The following is a 27,833-nucleotide window of genomic DNA, read 5'->3' as shown; positions in this document are numbered from 1 at the left end:
TCGGAATAGGGACCTTGGGGCCCATTCTGGTTCCCAGCGCGGCTTTGCCACCCACCTCTGGGGACGGGATGCCCCGGGAGGGGGGCGTCTCCCCAGCTGGGGCACGCTGGCTCAGGGAGCTGTTATGTGCTTCTCCCCACAGGGCGACCGAGGCTTTGATGGGCTGCCAGGGCTGCCAGGGGACAAGGGGCACAGGGTGAGTGGTGACGGCCGCCTGCCTGGTGGGGAGTACGGCCAGCCCTGGTGCATGGCCAGGTCCCCCGAGAGACCGGCTGCCCTGTGGTCCCCTCTGGCCAGCCCAAGTGGACACTACCTGCCCGATCCTTTCCCCCAAGCCTGGATACACACACCCTGCCCTGTCCCACCATGGACACACAGTCGTGCCTCACACCGCCCCAGCCGCCACGCCCCTCCGCAGTCACACTCGGGGCCGCCAGCCCGCACACCACCCTGTCTGCACACACTGATACTCACAGCCTGGGCTTGTTCCGTTCTGGGGCAGACAGACGGGGGCCTTGGAATCTACTCATGGACCAGCAAACACGCACAGTGTGCCAGCCACAGCCACGTGGAACGCCACACCCCTGGTGCACGCGCAGATCCCCCCAGCCGTGTCACCACAAACCCCGCGGGCAGCGCGTACACAGCCACCCCCAGCACTGGGGCAGCCAGGTGTGCGCAGTCACCCAGTCCTATGCAAACACTACCCACGTGCTAGTGCTCGCCTGTCTCTGTGGGCGTGTGCTCAGATACACAATACACACAACGCCCCGGCATCTGAACCTGGGCAAGCGCACTGTGATGGAGTGAGGGGAGTGCAAATGCGAGACTCAGGCTAGATGTGAGAACACAAGCAGAGCAGCTCCCAGTGGCTAAGGATGACCCTGGGGCTACAACTGGCAGGTAACACCTCTGCCCTGAACAAAGAGGAGGGAGGAGCCGAGCTGGGTTTTTTTTTTTTGAATCGGCAAAGGGGGTTAGAGGCTGGGGGAAGAGGAGCTGGAAGGCGCCAGCCAGAGGAGGGGGGAAGCTACACCCCAGAGGGGCCCCCCTCGGGGTCTTCTCCCCAGGACGGGTTGGAAGGACTGTCTCTGACTGCTGTGCTGACGCTTCTGTGAGAAACTGGGCATCTGTTGCCTAATAAACCTCCTGTTGTACCTGCTGAGTGAGAGTCACTCCTGCCAGCAGCCGGGGTGCAGTGCAGGGGGACCCCTGAACCCCATCTCTCACACACACACACACGGCAATTAAACACCAAACCACACACACCATACGCTCATCCATCTGTGCCTCCGTCACACACACAGAGCCACCAGCAAAGACCCCGTGCTTGCCCAAATGGTGTGCAGAGCTGCACTTTGACCCCAGACACACAACCCCACAGCTCCCTGTGTACCCCCCCGCCCCGCTGACCCACAGCTGTCTCTGCAGGGTGAAACAGGCTCCCAGGGCATCCCAGGCCCCCCTGGTGAGGATGGAGAGAGGGTGAGTATTGGCTCGCAGAGGCTCTGTGGGGCGGGATGGAATCTGAGGGGAGCTGGGAGAGATTGAGAGGGAAGGGGGAGCTGGGGTGGGGGACACAGAGGGAGCCGAAGGGGGGAACAGGGAGGGTTGCGGGGAGCTGAGCTTGCTTCCCTCCCTATTCCCAGCCTCACCCTCTTTTTCTCTTCGCCAGGGAGACGATGGAGAGGTCGGACCCAGAGGGCTCCCTGGAGAACCGGTACGTGTCCCTCCTGCCAGGCAGGCAGTGGTGGGGCTGTGATAGTGCGAGAGGGGGCGGCAGCTCCCCAAGCGCACAGGGACACTCGGGGCCCCATGCACTGCCCGCCCCAGGATTCACCCTGCACCCTGGGGAATTGTGCCTCAGGGAACCGGGACTTGCCTGGCCCTGCCAGAGTGCGCAGGCAGCCTGAAACCGCTGCTGGTGGGCAGGTGGCTGCTCCATTCTGCAGCCCCACTGGGGGACCCAGGCCTGGCTTTGTCCCCTCACCCTCACTAATCCTGGTCTCTCCCCCCCGCTGCAGGGCCCCAGAGGTTTGCTTGGACCCAAAGGCCCCCCGGGGATCCCTGGGCCTCTGGTAAGTGCCATGCACAGGACCCAGTTCCTCCATCCCCCCACCCGCCCCCTCCACCACACTAACCTCCGTCCACCTGTCTGTCTCCTCCGCAGGGCGTGCGTGGCATAGATGGTCCCATCGGACCCAAGGGGAACCTGGTGAGTTGGCGCGGTTGGCGGTCCGTCTGCTCTGCCCTGTCCTGTCCTTCTGCACGCTGGGTTGGAAATGCCTTGAGGGCAGCCACCCTGGGATAGTAGTGCTGCGAGCTTCCCTTACAGCAGTGCTCCCAGGAGAGGTGTCCAGTGCTGTGAACTCCTCCTCCAGCAGTGCCCCAAGCCTGGGACTCTGGCACTGTGAACTTCCCCTACCACATGGCTCACCCCTCCAGCCGGGGACTCCAGTGCTGTGAGCACCCCCACAGCAGCGCCCTGTCTCCCTACTGCGTACCCAGTGGGTGACTGGTTCTGACTCCATGCGTGTCTGGTTGTCACAGGGGCCGCAAGGCGAGCCGGGCCCACCGGGTCAGCAGGGAATTCCAGGCACCCAGGTAATGAATGGCCCTGGAGCAGCCCCGCTCTGGGGCACAGGTTCCAGGGGTGTGGTGGGGTCGGGGGTGCTGGGAGCCAGGACTCTGGGGTTCTATGCCAGCCCTGGGGGGAGTGGGGCTTGGCTGTGACCGTGTGTCTCCTTTTCAGGGATTGCCTGGCCCACAAGGCGCTATGGGGCCCCCGGGAGAGAAGGTGAGTGCCCCGCACCCACTGTGCCCCCCGGGAGAAGGTGAGTGCCCCGCACCCACTGTGCCCCCCGGGAGAAGGTGAGTGCCCCGCACCCACTGTGCCCCCCGGGGAGAAGGTGAGTGCCCCGCACCCACTGTGCCCCCCGGGCTGTACGCTGCCAGCACTGAGCGTTGCTCCTCTCTCTCTCCGCAGGGCCCCAGAGGCAAACCCGGCCTCCCAGGCATGCCGGGGTCCGACGGGCCTCCCGTGAGTAACCTGCCCACCCCAGCTCCCCTCGTCCCCTCCCAGCCCCAGCTCCAGGCTCCCCGGCTCCGGGGGGCAAGGCAGCGGCCATATTCGTGAGCCACACTGTTTCCTGGTGGTCTCAGCGGGGGTCCCGCCTACCCCGGGGGCAAGGGCCAGCAGCCATGTCTTACAGGAAGGTGGCTCCTTGCCTGACACCCCCTCTTTGACAGGGGTGTGAGGGCAGAGCAGCCATGTTTAACAGGAAGTGAGGTAGCACTGTTTCCTGTAAAGATCCCATCATCATACCAGTGCCCCTTGCTTATGGGGCAAGGACAGGAAGTGAGCTAGCATCACTTCCTGTCGGCCCCTCACTCGCACCCGGCTCATGGGGCAAGGACAGGAAATGAGCTAGCAGCACTTCCTGTCGGCCCCTCACTCGCACCCGGCTCATGGGGCAAGGACAGGAAATGAGCTAGCAGCACTTCCTGTCGGCCCCTCACTCGCACCCGGCTCATGGGGCAAGGACAGGAAATGAGCTAGCAGCACTTCCTGTCAGCCCCTCACTCGCAACCGGCTCATGGGGTGAGGACCTGGTGGCCACGTTTAACAGGAAGTGAGACAGCACTACTTCCTGTTGGCCCCTCACTCGCACCCGGCTCATGGGGCAAGGACAGGAAATGAGCTGGCAGCACTTCCTGTTGGCCCCTTACTCTCACCCGGCTCATGGGGCGAGGACAGGAAATGAGCTAGCAGCACTTCCTGTCAGCCCCTCACTCGCACCCAGCTCCTGGGGCAGGGTCAGGAAATGAGCTAGCAGCACTTCCTGTCGGCCCCTTACTCTCACCCGGCTCCTGGGGTGAGGACCTGGTGGCCACGTTTAACAGGAAGTGAGACAGCACTACTTCCTTTTGTCCCCTCACTCGCGCCCTGGCTCATGGGGCAAGGACAGGAAATGAGCTAGCAGCACTTCCTGTCGACCCCTCACTCGCACCCGGCTAATGGGGCAAGGACAGGAAATGAGCTAGCAGCACTTCCTGTCAGCCCCTCACTCGCAACCGGCTCATGGGGTGAGGACCTGGTGGCCACGTTTAACAGGAAGTGAGACAGCACTACTTCCTGTTGGCCCCTCACTCGCACCCGGCTCATGGGGCAAGGACAGGAAATGAGCTGGCAGCACTTCCTGTCGGCCCCTTACTCTCACCCGGCTCCTGGGGTGAGGACCTGGTGGCCACATTTAACAGGAAGTGAGACAGCACTACTTCCTTTTGTCCCCTCACTCGCGCCCTGGCTCATGGGGCAAGGACAGGAAATGAGCTAGCAGCACTTCCTGTCGGCCCCTCACTCGCGCCCTGGCTCATGGGGCAAGAACAGGAAATGAGCTAGCAGCACTTCCTGTTGGCCCCTTACTCGTACCCAGCTCATGGGGCAAGGACAGGAAATGAGCTAGCAGCACTTCCTGTCGGCCCCTCACTCGCGCCCTGGCTCATGGGGCAAGAACAGGAAATGAGCTAGCAGCACTTCCTGTTGGCCCCTTACTCGTACCCAGCTCATGGGGCGAGGACAAGGAAATGAGCTAGCAGCACTTCCTGTTGGCCCCTTACTCATGCCCCCCTACTTATGGGGTCAGGACCTGGTGGCCATATTTAGCAGGAAGTGAGCTAGCACCACTTCCTGTTGGCGCTGTTATTTTTTCAGCCTGGCTCAGCTGGTTGACCCATTGAATGCCAGTGGCTGGGATTGGCCCCAGGGCCTGCAGCCTTAGTTCTGGCCTGGTTCCCAAAGGCAGCTACCCCCCTCACGCCAACCCTGGTCTACACCCGCTGGCACAGCCAAGTGCCACTGACCCTGCACCCCCAGCTGGGCCAGGTGCCCCCCACCCTCAGTTAAATGCGTTCTGGACAAAGGGCTGCTGTGCCGCCCGGAGCCAGGCAGATGAGAGCTGTTCCTGCCCCCCAGGATTCGGGTGGGGGGGTTGAGGTGGCTCCCCAAGCATGGGGATAGGGCCACGCCAGGGTTGATTGCTGTGTTGCTGGTGTTAAAGATTCATCCGTCGCCATCTTCTCCCTTCCCTCCCTGTCAGGGACACCCCGGAAAGGAGGGTCCACCCGGAACCAAAGGTAACCAGGTAAGGGGCAGCGTCCACTCTCGTCCATTCCTGTCATCCCCTGGAGTTGCTCGGACACTGAGGTTGAGCCTCCCCCACAACCCCCTAGGTCAAGGGGTGAGGCGCTCAGGCTCTGACACCCCACATGCAAGTCCGAGCCCCTGGGTCCATGGGCTGACACCTGCCTATCCCTGGCTCTAATCTCCAAGTAGGCAGGGCTGGGAGCAGTGATGCTGGTGACTGTCCCCTGTGATTGGTCTGATCTCTTTCCATTGCAGGGTCCGTCCGGTCCCCAAGGTCCAATTGGCTACCCAGGCCCACGTGGTGTAAAGGTAAATGCCTGGTGGGTCCCAGGACTTGGCATGACTTTCTGGGGCTGAGATGTTACCCACAATTCTTAGCAAGGATATGCAAAGGTCCAGAGGCCACGTGGTCCTGCTCCTTGAGCTGGAAAAGGAAGATCCTGGGTAAACAAAAGGGTTATAGCCGATAGGAGCCGGGACTCCTGGGTTCTCTCCCTGGCTCTGGAAGGGAAGGGGGTTTGTGTGGGAGAGAAGGGAGCTGGGAGCCGGGACTCCTGGGTTCTCTCCCTGGTTCTGGGAGGGAAGGGGGTTTGTGTGGGAGGGAAGGGAGCTGGGAGCTGGGACTCCTGGGTTCTCTCTCTGGTTCTGGGAGGGAAGGGGGTTTGTGTGGGAGAGAAGGGAGCTGGGAGCCGGGACTCCTGGGTTCTCTCCCTGGCCCTGGGAGGGAAGGGGGTTTGTGTGGGAGAGAAGGGAGCTGGGAGCTGGGACTCCTGGATTCTCTCCCTGGTTCTGTGGGGGAAGGGGGTTTGTGTGGGAGAGAAGGGAGCTGGGAGCCGGGACTCCTGGGTTCTCTCCCTGGCCCTGGGAGGGAAGGGGGTTTGTGTGGGAGAGAAGGGAGCTGGGAGCCAGGACTCCTGGGTTCTCTCTCTGGTTCTGTGGGGGAAGGGGGTTTGCGTGGGAGAGAAGGGAGCTGGGAGCCAGGACTCCTGGGTTCTCTCTCTGGTTCTGGGGGGGAAGGGGGTTTGCGTGGGAGAGAAGGGAGCTGGGAGCCAGGACTCCTGGGTTCTCTCCCTGGTTCTGGGAGGGAAGGGGGTTTGTGTGGGAGAGAAGGGAGCCGGGACTCCTGGGTTCTCTCCCTGGTTCTGGGAGGGAAGGGGGTTTGTGTGGGAGAGAAGGGAGCCGGGACTCCTGGGTTCTCTCTCTGGTTCTGTGGGGGAAGGGGGTTTGCATGGGAGAGAAGGGAGCTGGGAGCCAGGACTCCTGGGTTCTCTCTCTGGTTCTGGGAGGGAAGGGGGTTTGCGTGGGAGAGAAGGGAGCTGGGAGCCAGGACTCCTGGGTTCTCTCCCTGGTTCTGGGAGGGAAGGGGGTTTGTGTGGGAGAGAAGGGAGCCGGGACTCCTGGGTTCTCTCCCTGGTTCTGGGAGGGAAGGGGGTTTGTGTGGGAGAGAAGGGAGCTGGGAGCCGGGACTCCTGGGTTCAGTGCTGACAGATTTGTGAGTCTCGAGTCTACGTTTGACAATATGTCAGCGCCCACTTCTGTAGCTGCTCTGCTCGGCCTGTCGAACTCTTTCCGTCTCTCACAGGGCGTGGATGGAATTCGGGGGCTGAAGGGTCATAAGGGCGAGAAGGTGAGTTCTGTTTCTCCGCCCCTCAATCACAAGTGGGGTATGTTCCTGGCACTGCCTCTGGCACCCCTAGTGCCAGGCTGAAGAACAGTACCCAGCGCCCTCTAGTACCAGGCCGGGGAATAGTGCCTCAGTGCCGGCCCGTGGGAACAGAGCACAGCGCGCCCTAGTGCCAGCCCGTGGGAATAGAAACACCCAGTAGTGCCAGCCCGTGGGAATAGAGCACAGCGCCCCCTAGTGCCAGCCCGTGGGAATAGAAACACCCAGTAGTGCCAGCCCGTGGGAATAGAGCACAGCGCCCCCTAGTGCCAGCCCGTGGGAATAGAAACACCCAGTAGTGCCAGCCGGTGGGAACAGAGCACAGCGCGCCCTAGTGCCAGCCCGTGGGAATAGAGAACAGCGCCCTGGTAGTGCCAGCCCGTGGGAATAGCGCACAGCGCCCCCTAGTGCCAGCCCGTGGGAACAGCGCACAGTGCCCCCTAGTGCCAGCCTGTGGGAATAGCGCACAACACCCAGTAGTGCCAGCCCGTGGGAACAGAGCACAGCGCCCCCTAGTGCCAGCCCGTGGGAATAGAGCACAACACCCCCTAGTGCCAGCCCGTGGGAATAGAAACACCCAGTAGTGCCAGCCCGTGGGAATAGAGCACAACACCCAGTAGTGTCAGCCTGTGGGAATAGAGCACAGCGCCCCCTAGTGCCAGCCTGTGGGAATAGAGCACAGCGCCCCCAAGTGGCAGGCCAGGGGAACAGCGCCCAGTGCCCCCACTCTCAGCCTGTGGGAGCAGTGCCCAGCGCCCCCTGGTGCCAGGCTGGGGAACGGCGCCCAGCGCCCCCTGGTGCCAGACTGGGGAACGGCGCCCAGCGCCCCCTAGCCACGCACCCCGACCAGGGTTCGAGAAGAGATTCCCCCACACTCTAGTCTGGGGCTCTTGCTGTAAATCTCCTCCCCCTGCGGTGCCCGGGACGGGCAGGGCTGGAGGTGGGACCTGGGCGGGGAGAGCCGGGTGCCACGGAGCACCCAGCGTTCTCTCCCTCTGGGATGTGGCCGTGTAACCCCTGCGCCTGGTGTGGGTCTCTGTCCCATGGCGTGGTACCCAGACCACGTCACAGAGAGAACCAGTGTCCTCTGCAGCCCACGCTGGGAGCCAGCCGGCCCTTCGATGGAGCTGCAGAGCTGCCTGCACTAGGCTCCGGAGGTGCCAGGTTTGAGCCCACCTGTGGGCAGTTACAGCTGCTCCTTGCTCCCAGGTGCAGAGTCCAGCTGATTTCTGGGGGGGCAGGAGCAGGACCCCCCACTCAGATAGGCAGTGCCCTGGGGTGTCTCCTCCCTGCAGTGTGGAGGGTGTGTCACATAACCCTTTCCTGACATTGCTGGGCCTCGGACTCCGATGCCCCTCCTGTTCTGGCTTTACCTCCCTGGCGGTGACAGTCCCCGATCTGTCTGTCTTTGCAGGGCGAGGAAGGATTTCCTGGCTTCAAGGGTGACATGGGGGTGAAAGGAGACAGGGTAAGTGTGTGCCCAGACCCCCCCCGGCTGCCACCTGCTCCCAGCAGTGCCCACCCACCCATCTTTTCTCTCCCCACCTGCAGGGTGAGGTGGGTGTGCTGGGATCCAGAGGCGAGGATGGACCGGAAGGTCCCAAAGGCCGGACTGGACCCTCGGGCGACCCGGGTCCCCTCGGACCAGTCGGAGAGAAGGTGAGGAGCTGGGGCAGCATGGGCAGCATGGGGCAGTGCCCAGCCTGAGGGACTGAACCCTGCCCACGTGTGCTATCCCAGACCCCCTGAACAGCCACTCCCTGCTCTAGGGCCGAGTCATAGCCAGCGCCCCACATATGGGGCAGAGCCCTGCCCATGTGTGCTATCCCACACCCCCTGAACAGCCAGTCCCTGCTCCAGGGCCGGGTCAGAGCCAGCGCCCCCCTATGGGGCAGAACCCTGCCCACGTGTGCTATCCCACACCCCCTGAACAGCCAGTCCCTGCTCCAGGGCCAGGTCAGAGCCAGCGCCCCCCTATGGGGCAGAACCCTGCCCACGTGTGCTATCCCACACCCCCTGAACAGCCAGTCCCTGGTCCAGGGCCGGGTCAGAGCCAGCGCCCCCAATATGGGGCAGAACCCTGCCCACGTGTGCTATCCCACACCCCCTGAACAGCCAGTCCCTGCTCCAGGGCCAGGTCAGAGCCAGCGCCCCCCTATGGGGCAGAGCCCTGCCCACGTGTGCTATCCCACACCCCCTGAACAGCCAGTCCCTGCTCCAGGGCCAGGTCAGAGCCAGTGCCCCCCTATGGGGCAGAACCCTGCCCACGTGTGCTATCCCACACCCCCTGAACAGCCACTCCCTGCTCCAGGGCCAGGTCAGAGCCAGCGCCCCCTATGGGGCAGAACCCTGCCCACGTGTGCTATCCCACACCCCCTGAACAGCCAGTCCCTGGTCCAGGGCCAGGTCAGAGCCAGCGCCCCCCTATGGGGCAGAACCCTGCCCACGTGTGCTATCCCACACCCCCTGAACAGCCAGTCCCTGCTCCAGGGCCAGGTCAGAGCCAGCGCCCCCCTATGGGGCAGAACCCTGCCCACGTGTGCTATCCCACACCCCCTGAACAGCCAGTCCCTGCTCCAGGGCCGGGTCAGAGCCAGCGCCCCCCTATGGGGCAGAACCCTGCCCACGTGTGCTATCCCACACCCCCTGAACAGCCAGTCCCTGCTCCAGGGCCAGGTCAGAGCCAGCGCCCCCCTATGGGGCAGAACCCTGCCCACGTGTGCTATCCCACACCCCCTGAACAGCCAGTCCCTGGTCCAGGGCCGGGTCAGAGCCAGCGCCCCCAATATGGGGCAGAACCCTGCCCACGTGTGCTATCCCACACCCCCTGAACAGCCAGTCCCTGCTCCAGGGCCAGGTCAGAGCCAGCGCCCCCCTATGGGGCAGAGCCCTGCCCACGTGTGCTATCCCACACCCCCTGAACAGCCAGTCCCTGCTCCAGGGCCAGGTCAGAGCCAGTGCCCCCCTATGGGGCAGAACCCTGCCCACGTGTGCTATCCCACACCCCCTGAACAGCCAGTCCCTGCTCCAGGGCCAGGTCAGAGCCAGCGCCCCCTATGGGGCAGAACCCTGCCCACGTGTGCTATCCCACACCCCCTGAACAGCCAGTCCCTGGTCCAGGGCCAGGTCAGAGCCAGCGCCCCCCTATGGGGCAGAACCCTGCCCACGTGTGCTATCCCACACCCCCTGAACAGCCAGTCCCTGCTCCAGGGCCAGGTCAGAGCCAGCGCCCCCCCTACGGGGCAGAACCCTGCCCATGTGTGCTATCCCACACCCCCTGAACAGCCAGTCCCTGCTCCAGGGCCAGGTCAGAGCCAGCGCCCCCCTATGGGGGAGAACCCTGCCCACGTGTGCTATCCCACACCCCCTGAACAGCCACTCCCTGCTCCAGGGCCAGGTCAGAGCCAGCGCCCCCCCTATGGGGCAGAACCCTGCCCACGTGTGCTATCCCACACCCCCTGAACAGCCACTCCCTGCTCCAGGGCCAGGTCAGAGCCAGCGCCCCCCTATGGGGCAGAACCCTGCCCACGTGTGCTATCCCACACCCCCTGAACAGCCAGTCCCTGGTCCAGGGCCGGGTCAGAGCCAGCGCAGAGCCAGCGCCCCCCTATGGGGCAGAGCCCTGCCCATGTGTGCTATCCCACACCCCCTGAACAGCCAGTCCCTGGTCCAGGGCCGGGTCAGAGCCAGCGCCCCCAATATGGGGCAGAGCCCTGCCCACGTGTGCTATCCCACACCCCCTGAACAGCCAGTCCCTGGTCCAGGGCCGGGTCAGAGCCAGCGCCCCCAATATGGGGCAGAGCCCTGCCCACGTGTGCTATCCCACACCCCCTGAACAGCCAGTCCCTGGTCCAGGGCCGGGTCAGAGCCAGCGCCCCCAATATGGGGCAGAGCCCTGCCCACGTGTGCTATCCCACACCCCCTGAACAGCCAGTCCCTGGTCCAGGGCCAGGTCAGAGCCAGCGCAGAGCCAGCGCCCCCCTATGGGGCAGAACCCTGCCCACGTGTGCTATCCCACACCCCCTGAACAGCCAGTCCCTGGTCCAGGGCCGGGTCAGAGCCAGCGCCCCCAATATGGGGCAGAGCCCTGCCCACGTGTGCTATCCCACACCCCCTGAACAGCCAGTCCCTGCTCCAGGGCCAGGTCAGAGCCAGCGCCCCCCCTATGGGGCAGAACCCTGCCCACGTGTGCTATCCCACACCCCCTGAACAGCCAGTCCCTGGTCCAGGGCCGGGTCAGAGCCAGCGCCCCCAATATGGGGCAGAACCCTGCCCACATGTGCTATCCCACACCCCCTGAACAGCCAGTCCCTGCTCCAGGGCCGGGTCAGAGCCAGCGCCCCCCTATGGGGCAGAACCCTGCCCATGTGTGCTATCCCACACCCCCTGAACAGCCAGTCCCTGCTCCAGGGCCAGGTCAGAGCCAGCGCCCCCCTATGGGGCAGAACCCTGCCCACGTGTGCTATCCCAGACCCCCTGAACAGCCAGTCCCTGGTCCAGGGCCAGGTCAGAGCCAGCGCCCCCAATATGGGGCAGAGCCCTGCCCACGTGTGCTATCCCACACCCCCTGAACAGCCAGTCCCTGCTCCAGGGCCGGGTCAGAGCCAGCGCCCCCCTATGGGGCAGAACCCTGCCCACGTGTGCTATCCCACACCCCCTGAACAGCCAGTCCCTGCTCCAGGGCCAGGTCACAGCCAGCGCCCCCCTATGGGGCAGAACCCTGCCCACGTGTGCTATCCCACACCCCCTGAACAGCCAGTCCCTGCTCCAGGGCCGGGTCAGAGCCAGCGCCCCCCTATGGGGCAGAACCCTGCCCACGTGTGCTATCCCACACCCCCTGAACAGCCAGTCCCTGCTCCAGGGCCAGGTCACAGCCAGCGCCCCCCTATGGGGCAGAACCCTGCCCACGTGTGCTATCCCACACCCCCTGAACAGCCAGTCCCTGGTCCAGGGCCAGGTCAGAGCCAGCGCCCCCCTATGGGGCAGAACCCTGCCCACGTGTGCTATCCCACACCCCCTGAACAGCCAGTCCCTGGTCCAGGGCCAGGTCAGAGCCAGCGCCCCCCTATGGGGCAGAACCCTGCCCACGTGTGCTATCCCACACCCCCTGAACAGCCAGTCCCTGCTCCAGGGCCAGGTCAGAGCCAGCGCCCCCCCTACGGGGCAGAACCCTGCCCATGTGTGCTATCCCAGACCCCCTGAACAGCCAGTCCCTGCTCCAGGGCCAGGTCAGAGCCAGCGCAGAGCCAGCGCCCCCCTATGGGGCAGAACCCTGCCCATGTGTGCTATCCCAGACCCCCTGAACAGCCAGTCCCTGCTCCAGGGCCAGGTCAGAGCCAGCGCAGAGCCAGCGCCCCCCTATGGGGCAGAACCCTGCCCATGTGTGCTATCCCACTCCCCCTGAACAGCCAGTCCCTGCTCCAGGGCCAGGTCAGAGCCAGCGTCCCCCTATGGGGCAGGACCCTGCCCACGTGTGCTATCCCAGACCCCCTGAACAGCCAGTCCCTGCTCCAGGGCCGGGTCAGAGCCAGCACCCCCGTATGGGGCAGGACCCTGCCCACGTGTGCTATCCCAGACCCCCTGAACAGCCAGTCCCTGCTCCAGGGCCAGGTCAGAGCCAGCGTCCCCCTATGGGGCAGAGCCCTGCCCACGTGTGCTATCCCACACCCCCTGAACAGCCAGTCCCTGCTCCAGGGCCGGGTCAGAGCCAGCGTCCCTCTATGGGGCAGGACCCTGCCCACGTGTGCTATCCCAGACCCCCTGAACAGCCAGTCCCTGCTCCAGGGCCAGGTCAGAGCCAGCGCCCCCGTATGGGGCAGAACCCTGCCCACGTGTGCTATCCCAGACCCCCTGAACAGCCAGTCCCTGCTCCAGGGCCAGGTCAGAGCCAGCGCCCCCCCTATGGGGCAAAACCCTGCCCACGTGTGCTATCCCACACCCCCTGAACAGCCAGTCCCTGCTCCAGGGCCAGGTCACAGCCAGCGCCCCCCTATGGGGCAGAACCCTGCCCACGTGTGCTATCCCACACCCCCTTGTGATGGAGTTCTGGGGTCCCCCAGGCTCTGCACCCTGTCCGCAGGCAGGAGAGTCTTTCACTTAGCAGGAGAACAGCGGGTTTATTAGCCGACAGGACACAGCATCGTACAGAGGAGTCAGTGCAGCAGGCAGAGACAGCCAGTCCCATCCATGCTGGGGAGAGGAGGCCCCGAGGGGCCCCCAGAGCCGGGGCCTGGCCCCGTCCTTTGTCTCTCTCTCCCTCAGCCCAGACTAACTGCTTCCAACTCCCAGTTCCAATTCAAACCCCTCAGGCTCCACCTCCTCCTTTGTCTGCAGTACAAAGGTGTTACCTGGTCGTCAGGGTTACCCTCAGCAGGAGCCCCACACCCTCTGTGAGCCCCTCACACACACAGGTATCCCCCACTCCAGCACACCCCTGAACAGCCAGTCCCTGCTCCAGGGCCAGGTCAGAGCCAGCGCCCCCCTACGGGGCAGAACCCTGCCCACGTGTGCTATCCCAGACCCCCTGAACAGCCAGTCCCTGCTCCAGGGCCAGGTCAGAGCCAGCGCCCCCTATGGGGCAGAACCCTGCCCATGTGTGCTATCCCAGGCCCCCTGAACAGCCAGTCCCTGCTCCAGGGCCAGGTCAGAGCCAGCACCCCCCTATGGGGCAGAACCCTGCCCACGTGTGCTATCCCACACCCCCTGAACAGCCAGTCCCTGCTCCAGGGCCAGGTCAGAGCCAGCACCCCCCTATGGGGCAGAACCCTGCCCATGTGTGCTATCCCAGACCCCCTGAACAGCCAGTCCCTGCTCCAGGGCCAGGTCAGAGCCAGCGTCCCCCTATGGGGCAGAACCCTGCCCACGTGTGCTATCCCACACCCCCTGAACAGCCAGTCCCTGCTCCAGGGCCAGGTCACAGCCAGCGCCCCCCTATGGGGCAGAACCCTGCCCACGTGTGCTATCCCACACCCCCTTGTGATGGAGTTCTGGGGTCCCCCAGGCTCTGCACCCTGTCCGCAGGCAGGAGAGTCTTTCACTTAGCAGGAGAACAGCGGGTTTATTAGCCGACAGGACACAGCGTCGTACAGAGGGGTCAGTGCAGCCGGCAGAGACAGCCAGTCCCATCCATGCTGGGGAGAGGAGGCCCCGAGGGGCCCCCAGAGCCGGGGCCTGGCCCCGTCCTTTGTCTCTCTCTCCCTCAGCCCAGACTAACTGCTTCCAACTCCCAGTTCCAATTCAAACCCCTCAGGCTCCACCTCCTCCTTTGTCTGCAGTACAAAGGTGTTACCTGGTCGTCAGGGTTACCCTCAGCAGGAGCCCCACACCCTCTGTGAGCCCCTCACACACACAGGTATTCCCCACTCCATCACACCCCTGAACAGCCAGTCCCTGCTCCAGGGCCAGGTCAGAGCCAGCGCCCCCCTATGGGGCAGAACCCTGCCCATGTGTGCTATCCCAGACCCCCTGAACAGCCAGTCCCTGCTCCAGGGCCAGGTCAGAGCCAGCGTCCCCCTATGGGGCAGAGCCCTGCCCATGTGTGCTATCCCACACCACCTGAGCAGCCAGTCCCTGCTCCAGGGCCAGGTCAGAGCCAGCGCCCCCCTACGGGGCAGAACCCTGCCCATGTGTGCTATCCCAGACCCCCTGAACAGCCAGTCCCTGCTCCAGGGCCAGGTCAGAGCCAGCGCCCCCTATATGGGGCAGAACCCTGCCCATGTGTGCTATCCCACACCCCCTGAACAGCCAGTCCCTGCTCCAGGGCCAGGTCAGAGCCAGTGCCCCCAAGAGGGGCAGGCCCCCTGTCCCATCCGCCTAACCCCATCTCTCTCTTGCAGGGGAAGCTGGGAGTACCAGGGCTTCCTGGCTACCCGGGACGGCAAGGCCCAAAGGTGAGCACTGGGGATGGTGGGTCTGTCCCCTCTGCTCCCCCAAAACTGCCCAGCACACCCCAACCTTCATCTCTTCTCTCTCTGCAGGGATCACAGGGCTTCCCGGGATTTCCTGGCAGTAACGGCGAGAAGGGCACTCGGGTGAGTAACCCTCCATCCCCCCAAAGCCTGGCTCCCCACCACAGTCCCCCAGTGGAGTGGGATCCACATTTCCCTCTGCAGGAGGCGTGGCCATGGTAGAAATTACTGGGGAGCCTGGGGTAGGGGGTGCAGCTTCTGCTGGGTGGGGCTGACACCCGTTCCGCCCCCCACACTCCAGGGACAAATTGGTGGGGCTGTTGGAGAGTTGGGGAGGGTCTTCCAGGGACAGGCTGGGGGGTGTCTGCTACACCCTGGGTGGGACAGGTCCCAGGGGACTGGAGTTGGGGGTCCCAGCAGAGCAGTGAACAAGGTGCCCCTTGGGGATGTCCCATGGGAGGGTCACTGCAGAGCTCTGAAATGAGGGATCCCTGTGCAGGTTCTGAGGGGCTGGACTCTGCAACACCATGGGTGGGTAGGTCTTCAGTGGGGCTGTGAGGGGTTTGGTTCTGGCTGGGGTTTCCCGGGATATCCCAAGGGTGGGCGTGAAGGGTCCCTCTTGGGCTCCAGCTGGCTGAAGGGTTCTCCACAGGTGCCCATGCCCGGGCTGTGTATCACTGGCTCTCTCTGTTGCAGGGTGTATCTGGGAAGCCAGGACCCCGGGGTGAGCGCGGACCCTCGGTGAGTGTATGGGGGTAAAGCAAGGGGGTTAGTGCAGCCGTCTGTGGGCTCCCAGCATCCCTCCTTAAACATCCCAATTCATCTCTGCATCCATCCGTCCATCCACGCTTCCCTCTGTGATGTCCTTCCATCTGCCCCTCCATCCTCCCGTCCCTGCCTTTCTTCGCCATCCAGCCTCGCATGTCCACAGCCAGCCATCCATCCACAGACGCCCCCATCCATCCATCCATCCACAGTCACATCCGTCCACAGACGCCCCCATCCATCCATCCATCCCTCTCCCTGTGATATCCTTCCATCCGCCCCTCCATCCTCCCATCTCTGCCATGCAGCCTCACACGTCCACAGCCATCCATCCATCCATCCACAGACACCCCCATCCATCCGTCCATCCGTCCACAGACACCCCCATCCGTCCATCCGTGATGTCCTTCCATCCTCCCGTCCCTGCCTTTCTCTGCCGTCCAGCCTCTCACATCCACATCCATCCCTCTCCCTGTGATATCCTTCCATCCGCCCCTCCATCCTCCCATCTCTGCCATGCAGCCTCACACGTCCACAGCCATCCATCCATCCATCCACAGACACATCCGTCCACAGACACCCCCATCCGTCCATCCGTAATGTCCTTCCATCCTCCCATCCCTGCCTTTCTCTGCCATCCAGCCTCACACGTCCACATCCATCCATCCATCCACAGACACCCCCATCCATCCGTCCATCCGTCCACAGACACCCCCATCCATCCATCCATCCGTGATGTCCTTCCATCCTCCCGTCCCTGCCTTTCTCTGCCGTCCAGCCTCTCACATCCACATCCATCCCTCTCCCTGTGATATCCTTCCATCCGCCCCTCCATCCTCCCATCCCTGCCTTTCTCTGCCATCCAGCCTCACACGTCCACAGCCATCCATCCATCCATCCATAGACACATCCGTCCACAGACACCCCCATCCATCCATCCGTCCATCCGTAATGTCCTTCCATCCTCCCATCCCTGCCTTTCTCTGCCATCCAGCCTCACACGTCCACATCCATCCATCCATCCACAGACACCCCCATCCATCCGTCCATCCGTGATGTCCTTCCATCCTCCCGTCCCTGCCTTTCTCTGCCGTCCAGCCTCTCACATCCACATCCATCCCTCTCCCTGTGATATCCTTCCATCCGCCCCTCCATCCTCCCATCCCTGCCTTTCTCTGCCATCCAGCCTCACACGTCCACAGCCATCCATCCATCCACAGACACCCCCATCCATCCATCCACAGACGCCCCCATCCATCCATCCACAGACGCCCCCATCCATCCATCCACAGACACATCCATCCACAGACGCCCCCATCCATCCATCCATCCACAGTCACATCCGTCCACAGACACCCCCATCCATCCATCCATCCCTCTCCCTGTGATATCCTCCCATCCGCCCCTCCATCCTCCCATCTCTGCCATGCAGCCTCACACGTCCACCGCCATCCATCCATCCATCCATCCATCCACAGACACATCCGTCCACAGACACCCCCATCCGTCCATCCGTAATGTCCTTCCATCCTGTGATGGAGTAGGGGGGGTGCATGTGTGAGTCAGGCTGGATGTCCGAGGCAAGCAGCAGCTCCCAGTGGCTAAGGATGACCCTGGGGCTACAACTGGCAGATAACACCTCTGCCTGAACAAAGAGCAGGGAGGAGCTGAGCTGGGTTTTGAATCGGGGGCGGCAGTTAGAGGCGAGGAGAAGGGAGAGCTGGAAGGCAGCCAGGCTGAGGAGGGGGAAAGCTACACCCCAGAGGGGCACCCCTTGGGGTCCTCTCCCCAGGACAGGTTGGAAGGACTGTCTCTGGCTGCTATGCTGTTGCTTCTGTGAGAAACTGGACATTTGTTGCCTAATAAACCTGCTGTTGTACCTGCTGAGTGAGAGTCTCTCCTGCCAGCGGGCGGGGTGCAGTGCAGGGGGACCCCTGAACCCCATCACACTGGTGTCAGAAGTGGGATGCACTGCACCCACGGATGAGCTCCCAGCAGTGGCTGACTGAGCACCAGAGAAGGAAGGAGTCTCACAGGAGTCAGAGGGGGAACAGAGCCATTCCTGCAGCTGCTGCTGGTGAGTGGATACCCCGGGAGATAGCGGGGAGATGGATTATACCCGACTCCTGAAGGCAGAGCTAGCGGGGCTGTGCAGAGAGAGGGGCCTGACCGTGGGGAAGGCGACCAAGGCCCAGCTGATTGCACAGCTGGAAGAGAATGACCGATCCGGGGGGGCAGAGCCTGTCCCGGCAGAAAGTGGCCAGTCAGCCTCGGGAAGCATTTCGGATTCTCCGACAGGAGCAGGGGCTCGACGCCGTCAGACAGACGCGGTGCCCACCAGGTCGCGCTCAGCTAGCGGTGGTCCATCGCGGGCAGAGTCCCCCGCCGCAGAGCTGCGACGGCTGGAGCTCGAGGTGAGATTAAAGGAACTGGAGCACCAGGAACGGGAAAGAGAGCGTGAGCGCCAGGAACGGGAAAGAGAGCGTGAGCACGAGCGCCAGCTACAAGAGACACAGCGGGAGGAGAAAGAACGAGAACGGAAGGAGAGAGAGCGAGAGCGTGAGGAGAGAGAGCGAGAGCGGGAGCATGAGCGAACCATGGCAGAGACGAGACGCCAAGAGGCCCCAGCTGCGGTAAGCGGGGAGAGGGCCAGACGGCTCGGGGTGGCCAGTCACTTGGAGACGCGTGTGCTGGCCCAGTGTCAGGACACAGGGGACATGGATGAGTTCCTCACCGCCTTCGAGCGAGCCTGTGAGTTGCATGAGGTTCCCCCAGATGAGCGGCTCCGGCACCTCACCCCCTTGCTGGGCCGGAAGGGCGCAGCGGTGCTCAGCCAGCTGGTGGGGCTGCAGCCTGGGGACTATGAACGGTTCAAACAGGCCCTGCTGCATAAGTTCGGGCTGACTCCGGAGATGTACAAGAAGAAGTTCCAGGAGGCGCAGAAGAGGCCAGAGGAAACCCATGTAGATACAACCGCCCGCCTGAAGCAATACTACCAGAAGTGGGCGTTCGGAATGGGAGTCCAGTCCGTAGACGACCTGATCGAGCTGGCGGTCGTGGAGCGATTCTACGAGATGTGCGCACCTGACCTGAGGGTGTGGCTCGTGGACCGGAAGCCGGGGGACTCACATGATGCAGGGAAACTGGCAGATGACTTCACAAACAGCCGGGCCAGGTTTGAAAGTGAGCCCCACAAAGAGAGGGAGTCTCGGAGAGAGAGGGAGTCCCGGAGGGAGAGGGAGTCCTGGAGAAACCGAGAATCTCAGAGAGACCGGTCCCTAACTGTACGACAGAGGGGACCACCTCTTGGGCAAGCCCAGGAAAGAGGGGCCAGCCACCCACCCCCCAGAGAGCCAAACAGAGCCCGGACAGAGCAGCCGGCCCGAGGGACACAACAAGACCCAGGCTGTTACCGCTGTGGGCGAAAGGGGCATAGAGCAGCCCAGTGCCCCAGGCTCCCAGACAGGTTGAGCAGGCCGGGGAGTCATGGAGTCAACTGGGTGGGGTCCCAGAAGTCAGAGGGGCTGGCGGCCAAGGTGGGTGGTGCTGACAATGGGCACTCGGATTGGGCCGAATCCGCCCCACAGACCAGCTCCTCAGGGGGACCAAATGCTCAGAGGCCAGTTTACAGAGTGGGGGCGGCAATGCCTCTGTGGAGCAAGTGTCTCAAACCCCTCGAGGTAGACGGGAAAAAGGTCACGGGGTTCTGGGACACAGGTGCTGACGTGACGCTGGCCCGACCCGGGGTGGTGGCACCGGGCTGCATGATACCCGATTCCCACCTGACGATAACAGGAATTGATGGGACCCCTTTCAAGGTGCCCATGGCGAGGGTGCACCTGAAATGGGGGAAGAAGGAAGGCCCCAAGGAAGTGGGCGTGCACAGCCATTTGCCGGCAGATGTACTGATGGGGGCTGACCTGGAGAACTGGCAAGGTGAACGCCCTCGTGCCCTGGTCCTGACCCGTAGCCAAAGAAAACGAGGGGTGCGCTCCCCAGATTCAGGGGTACAGGCCCAGCCAAAGCCACAGGGGCCAACCCTGAGAGAAAGGAGGCCCCCAAAAACCAGATCTCACAGGCCAGGGGTGCTGGAGCCAGGCAGAGATGGGGAAGTAGCATCCGCCCCTGCCCGAGCGGAAGAATTCCAGGCAGAGCAGCAGAGAGACCCCTCCTTGCAGAAGCTGAGGGAACTGGCCAGTCTCAGCCCAGCTCCACAGCTGGGGGAGGGCTGCAGGGAGAGATTCCTGTGGGAAAAGGGATTCCTGTACCGGGAATGGGCTCCCAGACGCAAAGCGGAGCCATGGAAGGTCCAGAGGCAACTGGTGGTTCCCCAAAAGTACCGGCGCAGGCTGCTGTACCTAGCCCATGATGTCCCGCTCGCAGGACACCAGGGGATCCACCGCACCAGGAGAAGGTTGTTACAGAACTTTTTCTGGCCAGGGATCTTTGCAGCTGTCCGTCTGTATTGCCTGTCCTGCGATCCCTGCCAGAGGGTGGGGAAGAGCCGGGACAAGGGGAAAGCTGCCTTGAGGCCACTGCCCATCATAGAGGAGCCTTTCCAGAAAGTGGCTATAGACATAGTGGGCCCCTTCAGCAAGGCAACGCGTTCGGGGAAGAAATATATTTTGGTAGTGGTAGATTTTGCCACGCGATACCCAGAAGCAGTGGCCTTGACCTCTATCGACGCTGACACCGTGGCAGATGCACTGCTGTCCATTTTCAGCAGAGTGGGGTTCCCCAAGGAGGTCCTCACAGATCAGGGGTCCAACTTCATGTCGGCCCTACTGCAAAGCTTGTGGGACAAGTGTGGGGTCCGGCACACCTGGGCCACAGCCTACCACCCGCAGACCAATGGGCTGGTGGAGAGGTTCAATTGGACTCTGAAGCAGATGCTGAGAACCTTCATGAATCAATACCCCCATGACTGGGACAAGTACTTACCCCACCTGCTGTTTGCATACAGGGAGGTGCCCCAGGAATCCACGGGGTTCTCCCCGTTTGAGCTGCTGTATGGAAGGAGGGTACGGGGACCCCTGGACTTGCTCAGAGAAGAGTGGGAGGGGACGGCCTCTCCTGAAGGGGAGTCAGTGGTACAGTATGTACTGACCTTCCGGGAAAAACTCACCGAGCTCATGGGCCTGGCCAGGGAGAACCTCTCCATGGCCCAAAGGAAGCAAAAGGTCTGGTATGACCGTAACGCCAGGGCCCGAGCCTATGCCACCGGGGACCAAGTGATGGTCCTTATACCTGTGCGGCGGAACAAGCTGCAAGCGGCCTGGGATGGGCCCTTCAAGGTCGTCAAGCAGCTAAATGACGTGAATTATGTGGTGGAACTGTCGAACCGGGCCCACAGCCACCGGGTCTATCATGTGAACATGATGAAACCTTACTGGGACAGGCAGAATTTGGTGCTGGCCGTGTGCAGACACTGGGAGGGGCAGGGGGATGATCCCTTGGTGGATTTACTCACAAGGACTGGAGCCGGCTCCTTGCTGGAGTCTATTCCCCTCTCAGACCAGCTGACCCCTGCCCAGCAGACGGAGATCAAGGAGGTGCTGCATTCGCACCAACAGCTGTTCTCTGACAGACCCGGACGCACTGACCTGGCTGTCCACCGAATAGAGACAGGCACCCACGCCCCTGTCAAGTGTGTGCCATTCAGAGCCACAGGGAGGACGGCTCAGGACATAGAGCGGGAGGTTGAAGACATGCTGGCTCTGGGGGTGATCCAACCCTTGTCCAGCCCCTGGGCCTCTCCCGTGGTGTTAGTCCCTAAAAAAGATGGGTCTGTTCGGTTTTGTGTGGACTATCGCAAGCTTAACGCCATCACTGTCTCGGACGCCTACCCCATGCCCAGGCCTGATGACCTTTTAGACAAGCTGGGGGGAGCCCGTTATCTCACCACCATAGACCTCACCAAGGGGTACTGGCAAGTGCCATTAGACCAAGATGCCCGGCTGAAGTCGGCTTTCATCACTCCTGTGGGGCTCTACGAGTTCCTGGTCCTGCCCTTTGGCCTCAAGGGGGCACCCGCTACCTTCCAGCGTCTGGTGGACCAGCTACTGAAAGGGATGGAGAGCTTTGCCCTGGCTTACATGGACGACATTTGCATCTTCAGCCAGACGTGGGAGGACCATGTGTCCCAGCTCAAGCAGGTGCTGGACCGACTCCAGAAGGCCGGGCTGACTATCAAGGCAGGGAAGTGCAAGGTGGGAATGGCTGAGGTGACCTACCTGGGCCACAAGGTGGGCAGCGGCTGCTTAAAGCCAGAGCCAGCTAAAGTGGAGGCTGTCAGAGATTGGCCAACACCCCAGACTAAGAAGCAGGTCCAGGCCTTCATTGGGATGGCGGGGTACTACCGGAGGTTTGTGCCCCACTTTAGCTCCATCGCAGCCCCCCTCACGGAGCTGTGTAAAAAGGGAAAGCCTGACAAGGTGGTCTGGACCGAGCAGTGCCAAGAGGCCCTCTGCGCGCTGAAGGAGGCTCTGGTCAGGGCCCCAGTGCTGGCAAATCCCGACTTCAACAAGCCCTTCCTGGTGTTCACCGATGCCTCAGACGTGGGGCTGGGGGCGGTGCTAATGCAGGTGACTGACAAAGGGGAGAAACACCCCATCGTGTACCTGAGTAAGAAGCTGCTGCCCCGGGAGCAGAGCTACGCGGCCATAGAGAAGGAATGTCTGGCCATGGTGTGGGCGCTGGGGAAGCTGCAGCCGTACCTGTTTGGACGGCGTTTCACCGTGTACACCGATCACTCACCCCTGACCTGGCTGCATCACATGAAAGGGGCCAACGCCAAGCTCCTGCGGTGGAGTCTGCTCCTGCAGGACTACGACATGGAGGTGGTCCACGTGAAGGGGAACAACAACACCATAGCCGATGCCCTGTCACGCAGGGAGGGCCCCGAACTTCCCCAGGTCACTGGCTAAGTGACCCCGCTCAGTGCGGTCTGGAAGGGGGGAGAGATGTGATGGAGTGGGGGGGGTGCATGTGTGAGTCAGGCTGGATGTCCGAGGCAAGCAGCAGCTCCCAGTGGCTAAGGATGACCCTGGGGCTACAACTGGCAGATAACACCTCTGCCTGAACAAAGAGCAGGGAGGAGCTGAGCTGGGTTTTGAATCGGGGGCGGCAGTTAGAGGCGAGGAGAAGGGAGAGCTGGAAGGCAGCCAGGCTGAGGAGGGGGAAAGCTACACCCCAGAGGGGCACCCCTTGGGGTCTTCCCCCCAGGACAGGTTGGAAGGACTGTCTCTGGCTGCTATGCTGTTGCTTCTGTGAGAAACTGGACATTTGTTGCCTAATAAACCTGCTGTTGTACCTGCTGAGTGAGAGTCTCTCCTGCCAGCGGGCGGGGTGCAGTGCAGGGGGACCCCTGAACCCCATCACACATCCTCCCATCCCTGCCTTTCTCTGCCATTCAGCCTCACACGTCCACATCCATCCATCCATCCACAGACACCCCCATCCATCCGTCCATCCGTCCACAGACACCCCCATCCATCCATCCATCCGTGATGTCCTTCCATCCTCCCGTCCCTGCCTTTCTCTGCCGTCCAGCCTCTCACATCCACATCCATCCCTCTCCCTGTGATATCCTTCCATCCGCCCCTCCATCCTCCCATCCCTGCCTTTCTCTGCCATCCAGCCTCACACGTCCACATCCATCCATCCATCCACAGACACCCCCATCCATCCGTCCATCCGTCCACAGACACCCCCATCCATCCATCCATCCGTGATGTCCTTCCATCCTCCCGTCCCTGCCTTTCTCTGCCGTCCAGCCTCACACATCCACATCCATCCCTCTCCCTGTGATATCCTTCCATCCGCCCGTCCATCCTCCCGTCCCTGCCTTTCTCTGCCATCCAGCCTCACACATCCACATCCATCCCTCTCCCTGTGATATCCTTCCATCCGCCCCTCCATCCTCCCATCCCTGCCTTTCTCTGCCATCCAGCCTCACACGTCCACAGCCATCCATCCATCCATTCATTCATTCACAGATGCCCCCATCCATCCGCAGACACATCCATCCATCCATCCACCCACCCACAGACACCTCCACCCACCCACCCATCCATCCATCCATCCATTTGTGATGTCCTTCCATCCTCCCCTTCATCCTCCAGTCCCTGCCTTTCTCCACCATCCAGCCTCACATGTCCACATCCATCCACAGACACCCCCACCCATCCATCCGTCCATCCATCCATCCAAGCACACATCTGTCTATCCCCAGTGCAGGCCGCCCCATCTTGGTTTCTCTCCCAGCTGTGGAATCCCCCTCTCACCCGGGCCCTGATGAGGTCATTCCCCTGGGCTCTGAGGTCAGCCATTCGCCTACCATGGGGTTCACCCCACACTTTCACTCGTACATGAAGTGTCCTCTGGGCGCCGCACACGGTCTTTGGCACTGTACCTCGGGGAGTGGAACCTCTCTGGTTGGGAGGACAAATATTCCCCTCCGTTCGCCCTCCTTCATCCTCCCTTCTGGGCTGGGGTCTGGCATTCCCCTACCAGGGCTAGGGAGTGTCATGTGCCTGTCGCCCTCCTGTGGGGCTGCTGAGTCCCTCCCATCTGCTGCCTCCCATGCTGGGATCCTCCTGAATGGCCCCAGGGCACAGTGTGGGTCACTCAGGTTCTGTCCCCCAGGAATGGGGTGGGAGGGGCAGTGCTGGGGATCAGACACTCACCTCCCTCTGTCTCATTTCTCCAGGGTCCCAGGGGACAGCGGGGTCCACGAGGAGCCACTGGGAAGCTGGGGGCAAAGGTAGGTGCTGGGGGGTTGGATCGGTCTGTCTGTCTGTCTGGGTGTCCGGGCAGGTGGGTGAGGGTGTCACAGGGTTAGGTGTGAGCAGGGGTCAGGTCAGGGTGTGAGTGTGATGGAGTGGGGGGGGTGCATGTGTGAGTCAGGCTGGATGTCCGAGGCAAGCAGCAGCTCCCAGTGGCTAAGGATGACCCTGGGGCTACAACTGGCAGGTAACACCTCTGCCTGAACAAAGAGGAGGGAGGAGCCGAGCTGGGTTTGAATCGGGGGCGGCAGTTAGAGGCTGGGGGAAGAGGGAGCTGGAAGGCAGCCAGCCTGAGGAGGGGGAAGCTACACCCCAGAGGGGCCCCCCTCGGGCTCCTCTCCCCAGGACGGGTTGGAAGGACTGTCTCTGGCTGCTGCGCTGTCGCTTCTGTGAGAAACTGGGCATCTGTTGCCTAATAAACCTCCTGTTGTACCTGCTGAGTGAGAGTCACTCCTGCCAGCAGACGGGCTGCAGTGCAGGGGGACCCCTGAACCCCATCACCGTGAGCAGCCCCTGGATGTTCAAATAACATGTTGCTTTGTGTGTGTCTCTGGGTGCCTGAGTGTGTGTGCGCACACCCCAGCCTGCGTGTGTGAGCACGGGCGTGTGTGAGCAGGCACCGGCGTGAATGTCCACGTCTGTGCACGTGGGTCAGTGTGTGTTGCAATGGGACTTATTTCCTGCTGCCCCTCACATGTGTCTCCCCCGCAGGGCACCTCTGGCGGGGACGGCCCCCACGGCCCTCCAGGGGAAAGGGTGAGTGTGAGCCCAGGAGGGTGGGGCCCTGGGCACTCGGCGTCCACCCATCCTCTGCACAGCAGGGCCTGAGGCACCACCGCCGGCCTCGTGTACCCCACCTTGGGCCCCTTCCTTTCCTCCTGCCCACGGCCCTGTGCAACAGCCGTGCCAAGCATGGGTCACATTAGCGCAACGCGCCCACTGAGCCTCTGACCACCCCTGCCGGTCCCTGTACAGCCTGTCCTGTCCAAGCATTGCCAGCACAGGTCCCTCTCCCTCTGCTCCAGCTGCACAGAGCCACGGTGGTTTGCTGGTGTGAAGGAGGGGTCAGTTCAGTGCAAGGTTTGCACGGCCCCAGCGATGGCTCCTGGGCCTGGCCTGGTGCACGACACTGGTGCGAGGGACGGGTCAGTTCAGTGCAAGGTTTGCACGGCCCCAGTGATGGCTCCTGGGCCTGGCCTGGTGCACGGCACTGGTGCGAGGGACAGGTCAGTTCAGTGCGATGTTTGCACAGCCCCAGCGATGGCTCCTGGGCCTGGCCTGGTGCACGGCACTGGTGTGAGGGATGGGTCAGTTCAGTGCGATGTTTGCACGGTCCCAGCGATGGCTCCTGGGCCTGGCCTGGTGCACGGCACTGGTGCGAGGGACGGGTCAGTCCAGTGCGATGTTTGCACGGTCCCAGCGATGGCTCCTGGGCCTGGCCTGGTGCATGGCACTGGTGCGAGGGACGGGTCAGTTCCGTGCGACGAGGCTGGCTTTGTGCAGCAAGTCTCCCGGTACAGCACTAGAGAGGCCCCACTCGCTACAGCTGGCCCTGGCCTCCCGCTGGTGTTCCCGGGGCTGGCACGGTTCTGTCTGCCCCCAACCTCTGCTCTGCTCCGCTCTCCACAGGGACTCCCAGGCCCTCAGGGGCCAAATGGCTTCCCCGGACCCAAAGGACCACCGGTGAGTAACCCACCCACCGACCGGCTCCCTGGCCATCTGCCTGCCCCGGCTCCTGCTGTCTCTCCAGCCCCGTCATCCCCATCTGCGTCCCTGCCCCCTCCACTGCCATTCCCTCCTCCTGCTCCCCACACCTCTCCCTCTGCCCCGCTGATCTCTGCTTCTCTCCCCACAGGGTCCCCCTGGCAAGGACGGGCTTCCCGGGCACCCCGGCCAGCGCGGAGAAGTCGTACGTGTCTCCGCCACTGCGCTCGTGGGCTCCGGCAGCTTTTCTTTGGCCCTTGTGTTACTCTGTGGTTCCACTCCTGTTGCACCTACGTGACCTCCCGGCTACCTCTGGTCTGCTCCAGTGTTATGGGCTGGAAACTTCTTCGTTACTCCTCACCTAACACCCTGTCACTCTCTGCTTACTCCCCCAGTACTGCCTTCTTACTCCCCTGTTACTTTCTGCTTACTCTCATGTTACACCTCTTACACTTTCGCATTACTCATTGGATACTTTCACGTTACCCCGAATTACTCCCACATTACTCCCTGGGTACGCCTGTGTTACTCTGCACATGCTTCTGTGTCACACTTCGGATACTCCTCTCACACATTACTCCTGTGCTCTTCCTCTCTCACTCCTCCCTTGCACTCTGGCTACTCCCACATTGCTCCTTTCTCCCCCTTTGCTCTCTGTTCACTTGGCTTTATGCCTGGTTACCCCCACTTTGCTTCTTCCTCACTCCCGTGTTATTCCCTGGATACTCCCGTGTTATGCTGTCAATGCTCCCAAGTAATTCTCTGGGTACTCCTGTGTTAATCCTTTCACACTGATGTGTTACATTCTAACTACTCCGGCATGGCCCCCTCAGATACACCAGTGCTAGTCTCTGGTTACCCCCGCCACACTGCTGCTCATATTCATGTCTCACATGCTGGTTACTCTCTCATTACTCTGCACACACGTGTGTGTTACTCTCTGGCTGTCCCTGCAGTGCACTTCACATCCTCACCTGTTACTCTCTGGATACTCCATAGTTACTCTCTGATTACTCTGTGGTTACACCTCACATTTCCATCCGTTGCTCTCTGGCTGCTCCTGTGTTATTTCTCACACATGTTGGTTACTCCCTGGTTACTCCTCGCACTCTCCTGCACTGCTTGTCTCTCGCTCCTGTGCGACTGTGTTTGCACGTGGGCCGCGATGGGAGGACAGAGCCATCTGCCTGGGCTCATGCTAATGCCTCCCTCCCTCCCCCTCTCTCTCACAGGGTTTCCAAGGCAAGACGGGCCCCCCTGGCCCCCCGGGCGTGGTGGGACCTCAGGTGAGGAGCCGGCTGCTGGGTGCCTAGAGGGAGCAGTTACTCAGCAGCTCCCCCTGTGGTGGGCGAGTCGGGGCTCCAGGGTTCTGATCCGTTCTCTGGTTTGTGTCTCCCGCTGCACTAGGGTGCTCCTGGGGAGTCCGGTCCGATGGGGGAGAGAGGCCACCCGGGCCCCCCCGGCCCCCCGGGAGAGCAGGGCTTGCCGGGACCCTCTGGGAAGGAAGGGACCAAGGTAAGGTGCTGTGGGGCAGTGCTGGGGGCACTGTGCTGCAGGCAGCATGAGGGGGTCCCACCTAATTGTCCTTCTTCCGCCCATGCAGGGAGACCCCGGCCCCCCGGGAGCCCCCGGGAAGGACGGACCAGCTGGACTGCGCGGTTTCCCCGGTGAGCGTGGGCTGCCCGGCACCCCAGTGAGTACCACCCCCTCGGCCCCCCTGACCCCCAGCGACGACAGGCCCTGACTTGTGCCTCTCACCCTCAGGGTGTCGTGGGGCTGAAAGGGAGCGAGGGGCCGGCTGGACCCCCAGGACCCGCAGTGAGTACAATGGGGGGGGCCCCCACACCAGCCCATCCTGCAGC

At 62.6% G+C, this 27,833-nt stretch overlaps 1 protein-coding gene across 1 annotated transcript in view; it reads left to right on the top strand.

Annotated features, from left to right (window-relative positions):
• The window catches only part of COL11A2 (collagen type XI alpha 2 chain), an 81,297-nt gene that overhangs the window by 30,458 nt on the left and 23,006 nt on the right, over window positions 1-27,833 (top strand). The window contains exons 18-41 of the mRNA XM_075016855.1: window positions 143-196; window positions 1,432-1,485; window positions 1,676-1,720; window positions 2,025-2,078; window positions 2,171-2,215; window positions 2,551-2,604; window positions 2,753-2,797; window positions 2,987-3,040; window positions 5,100-5,144; window positions 5,402-5,455; window positions 6,729-6,773; window positions 8,224-8,277; window positions 8,361-8,468; window positions 14,645-14,698; window positions 14,786-14,839; window positions 15,413-15,457; window positions 24,192-24,245; window positions 24,979-25,023; window positions 25,897-25,950; window positions 26,123-26,176; window positions 27,204-27,257; window positions 27,379-27,486; window positions 27,575-27,664; window positions 27,736-27,789. Of these exons, the coding sequence (XP_074872956.1) occupies window positions 143-196; window positions 1,432-1,485; window positions 1,676-1,720; window positions 2,025-2,078; window positions 2,171-2,215; window positions 2,551-2,604; window positions 2,753-2,797; window positions 2,987-3,040; window positions 5,100-5,144; window positions 5,402-5,455; window positions 6,729-6,773; window positions 8,224-8,277; window positions 8,361-8,468; window positions 14,645-14,698; window positions 14,786-14,839; window positions 15,413-15,457; window positions 24,192-24,245; window positions 24,979-25,023; window positions 25,897-25,950; window positions 26,123-26,176; window positions 27,204-27,257; window positions 27,379-27,486; window positions 27,575-27,664; window positions 27,736-27,789 (1,377 nt within the window). The remainder of the gene's footprint in view (window positions 1-142; window positions 197-1,431; window positions 1,486-1,675; window positions 1,721-2,024; window positions 2,079-2,170; window positions 2,216-2,550; window positions 2,605-2,752; window positions 2,798-2,986; window positions 3,041-5,099; window positions 5,145-5,401; window positions 5,456-6,728; window positions 6,774-8,223; window positions 8,278-8,360; window positions 8,469-14,644; window positions 14,699-14,785; window positions 14,840-15,412; window positions 15,458-24,191; window positions 24,246-24,978; window positions 25,024-25,896; window positions 25,951-26,122; window positions 26,177-27,203; window positions 27,258-27,378; window positions 27,487-27,574; window positions 27,665-27,735; window positions 27,790-27,833) is intronic.

Source organism: Carettochelys insculpta, chromosome 22 (genome assembly GCF_033958435.1).
Source record: "Carettochelys insculpta isolate YL-2023 chromosome 22, ASM3395843v1, whole genome shotgun sequence".
Classification (NCBI taxonomy): domain Eukaryota; kingdom Metazoa; phylum Chordata; order Testudines; family Carettochelyidae; genus Carettochelys; species Carettochelys insculpta.
This window is presented reverse-complemented; position numbering and strand designations above follow the sequence as displayed.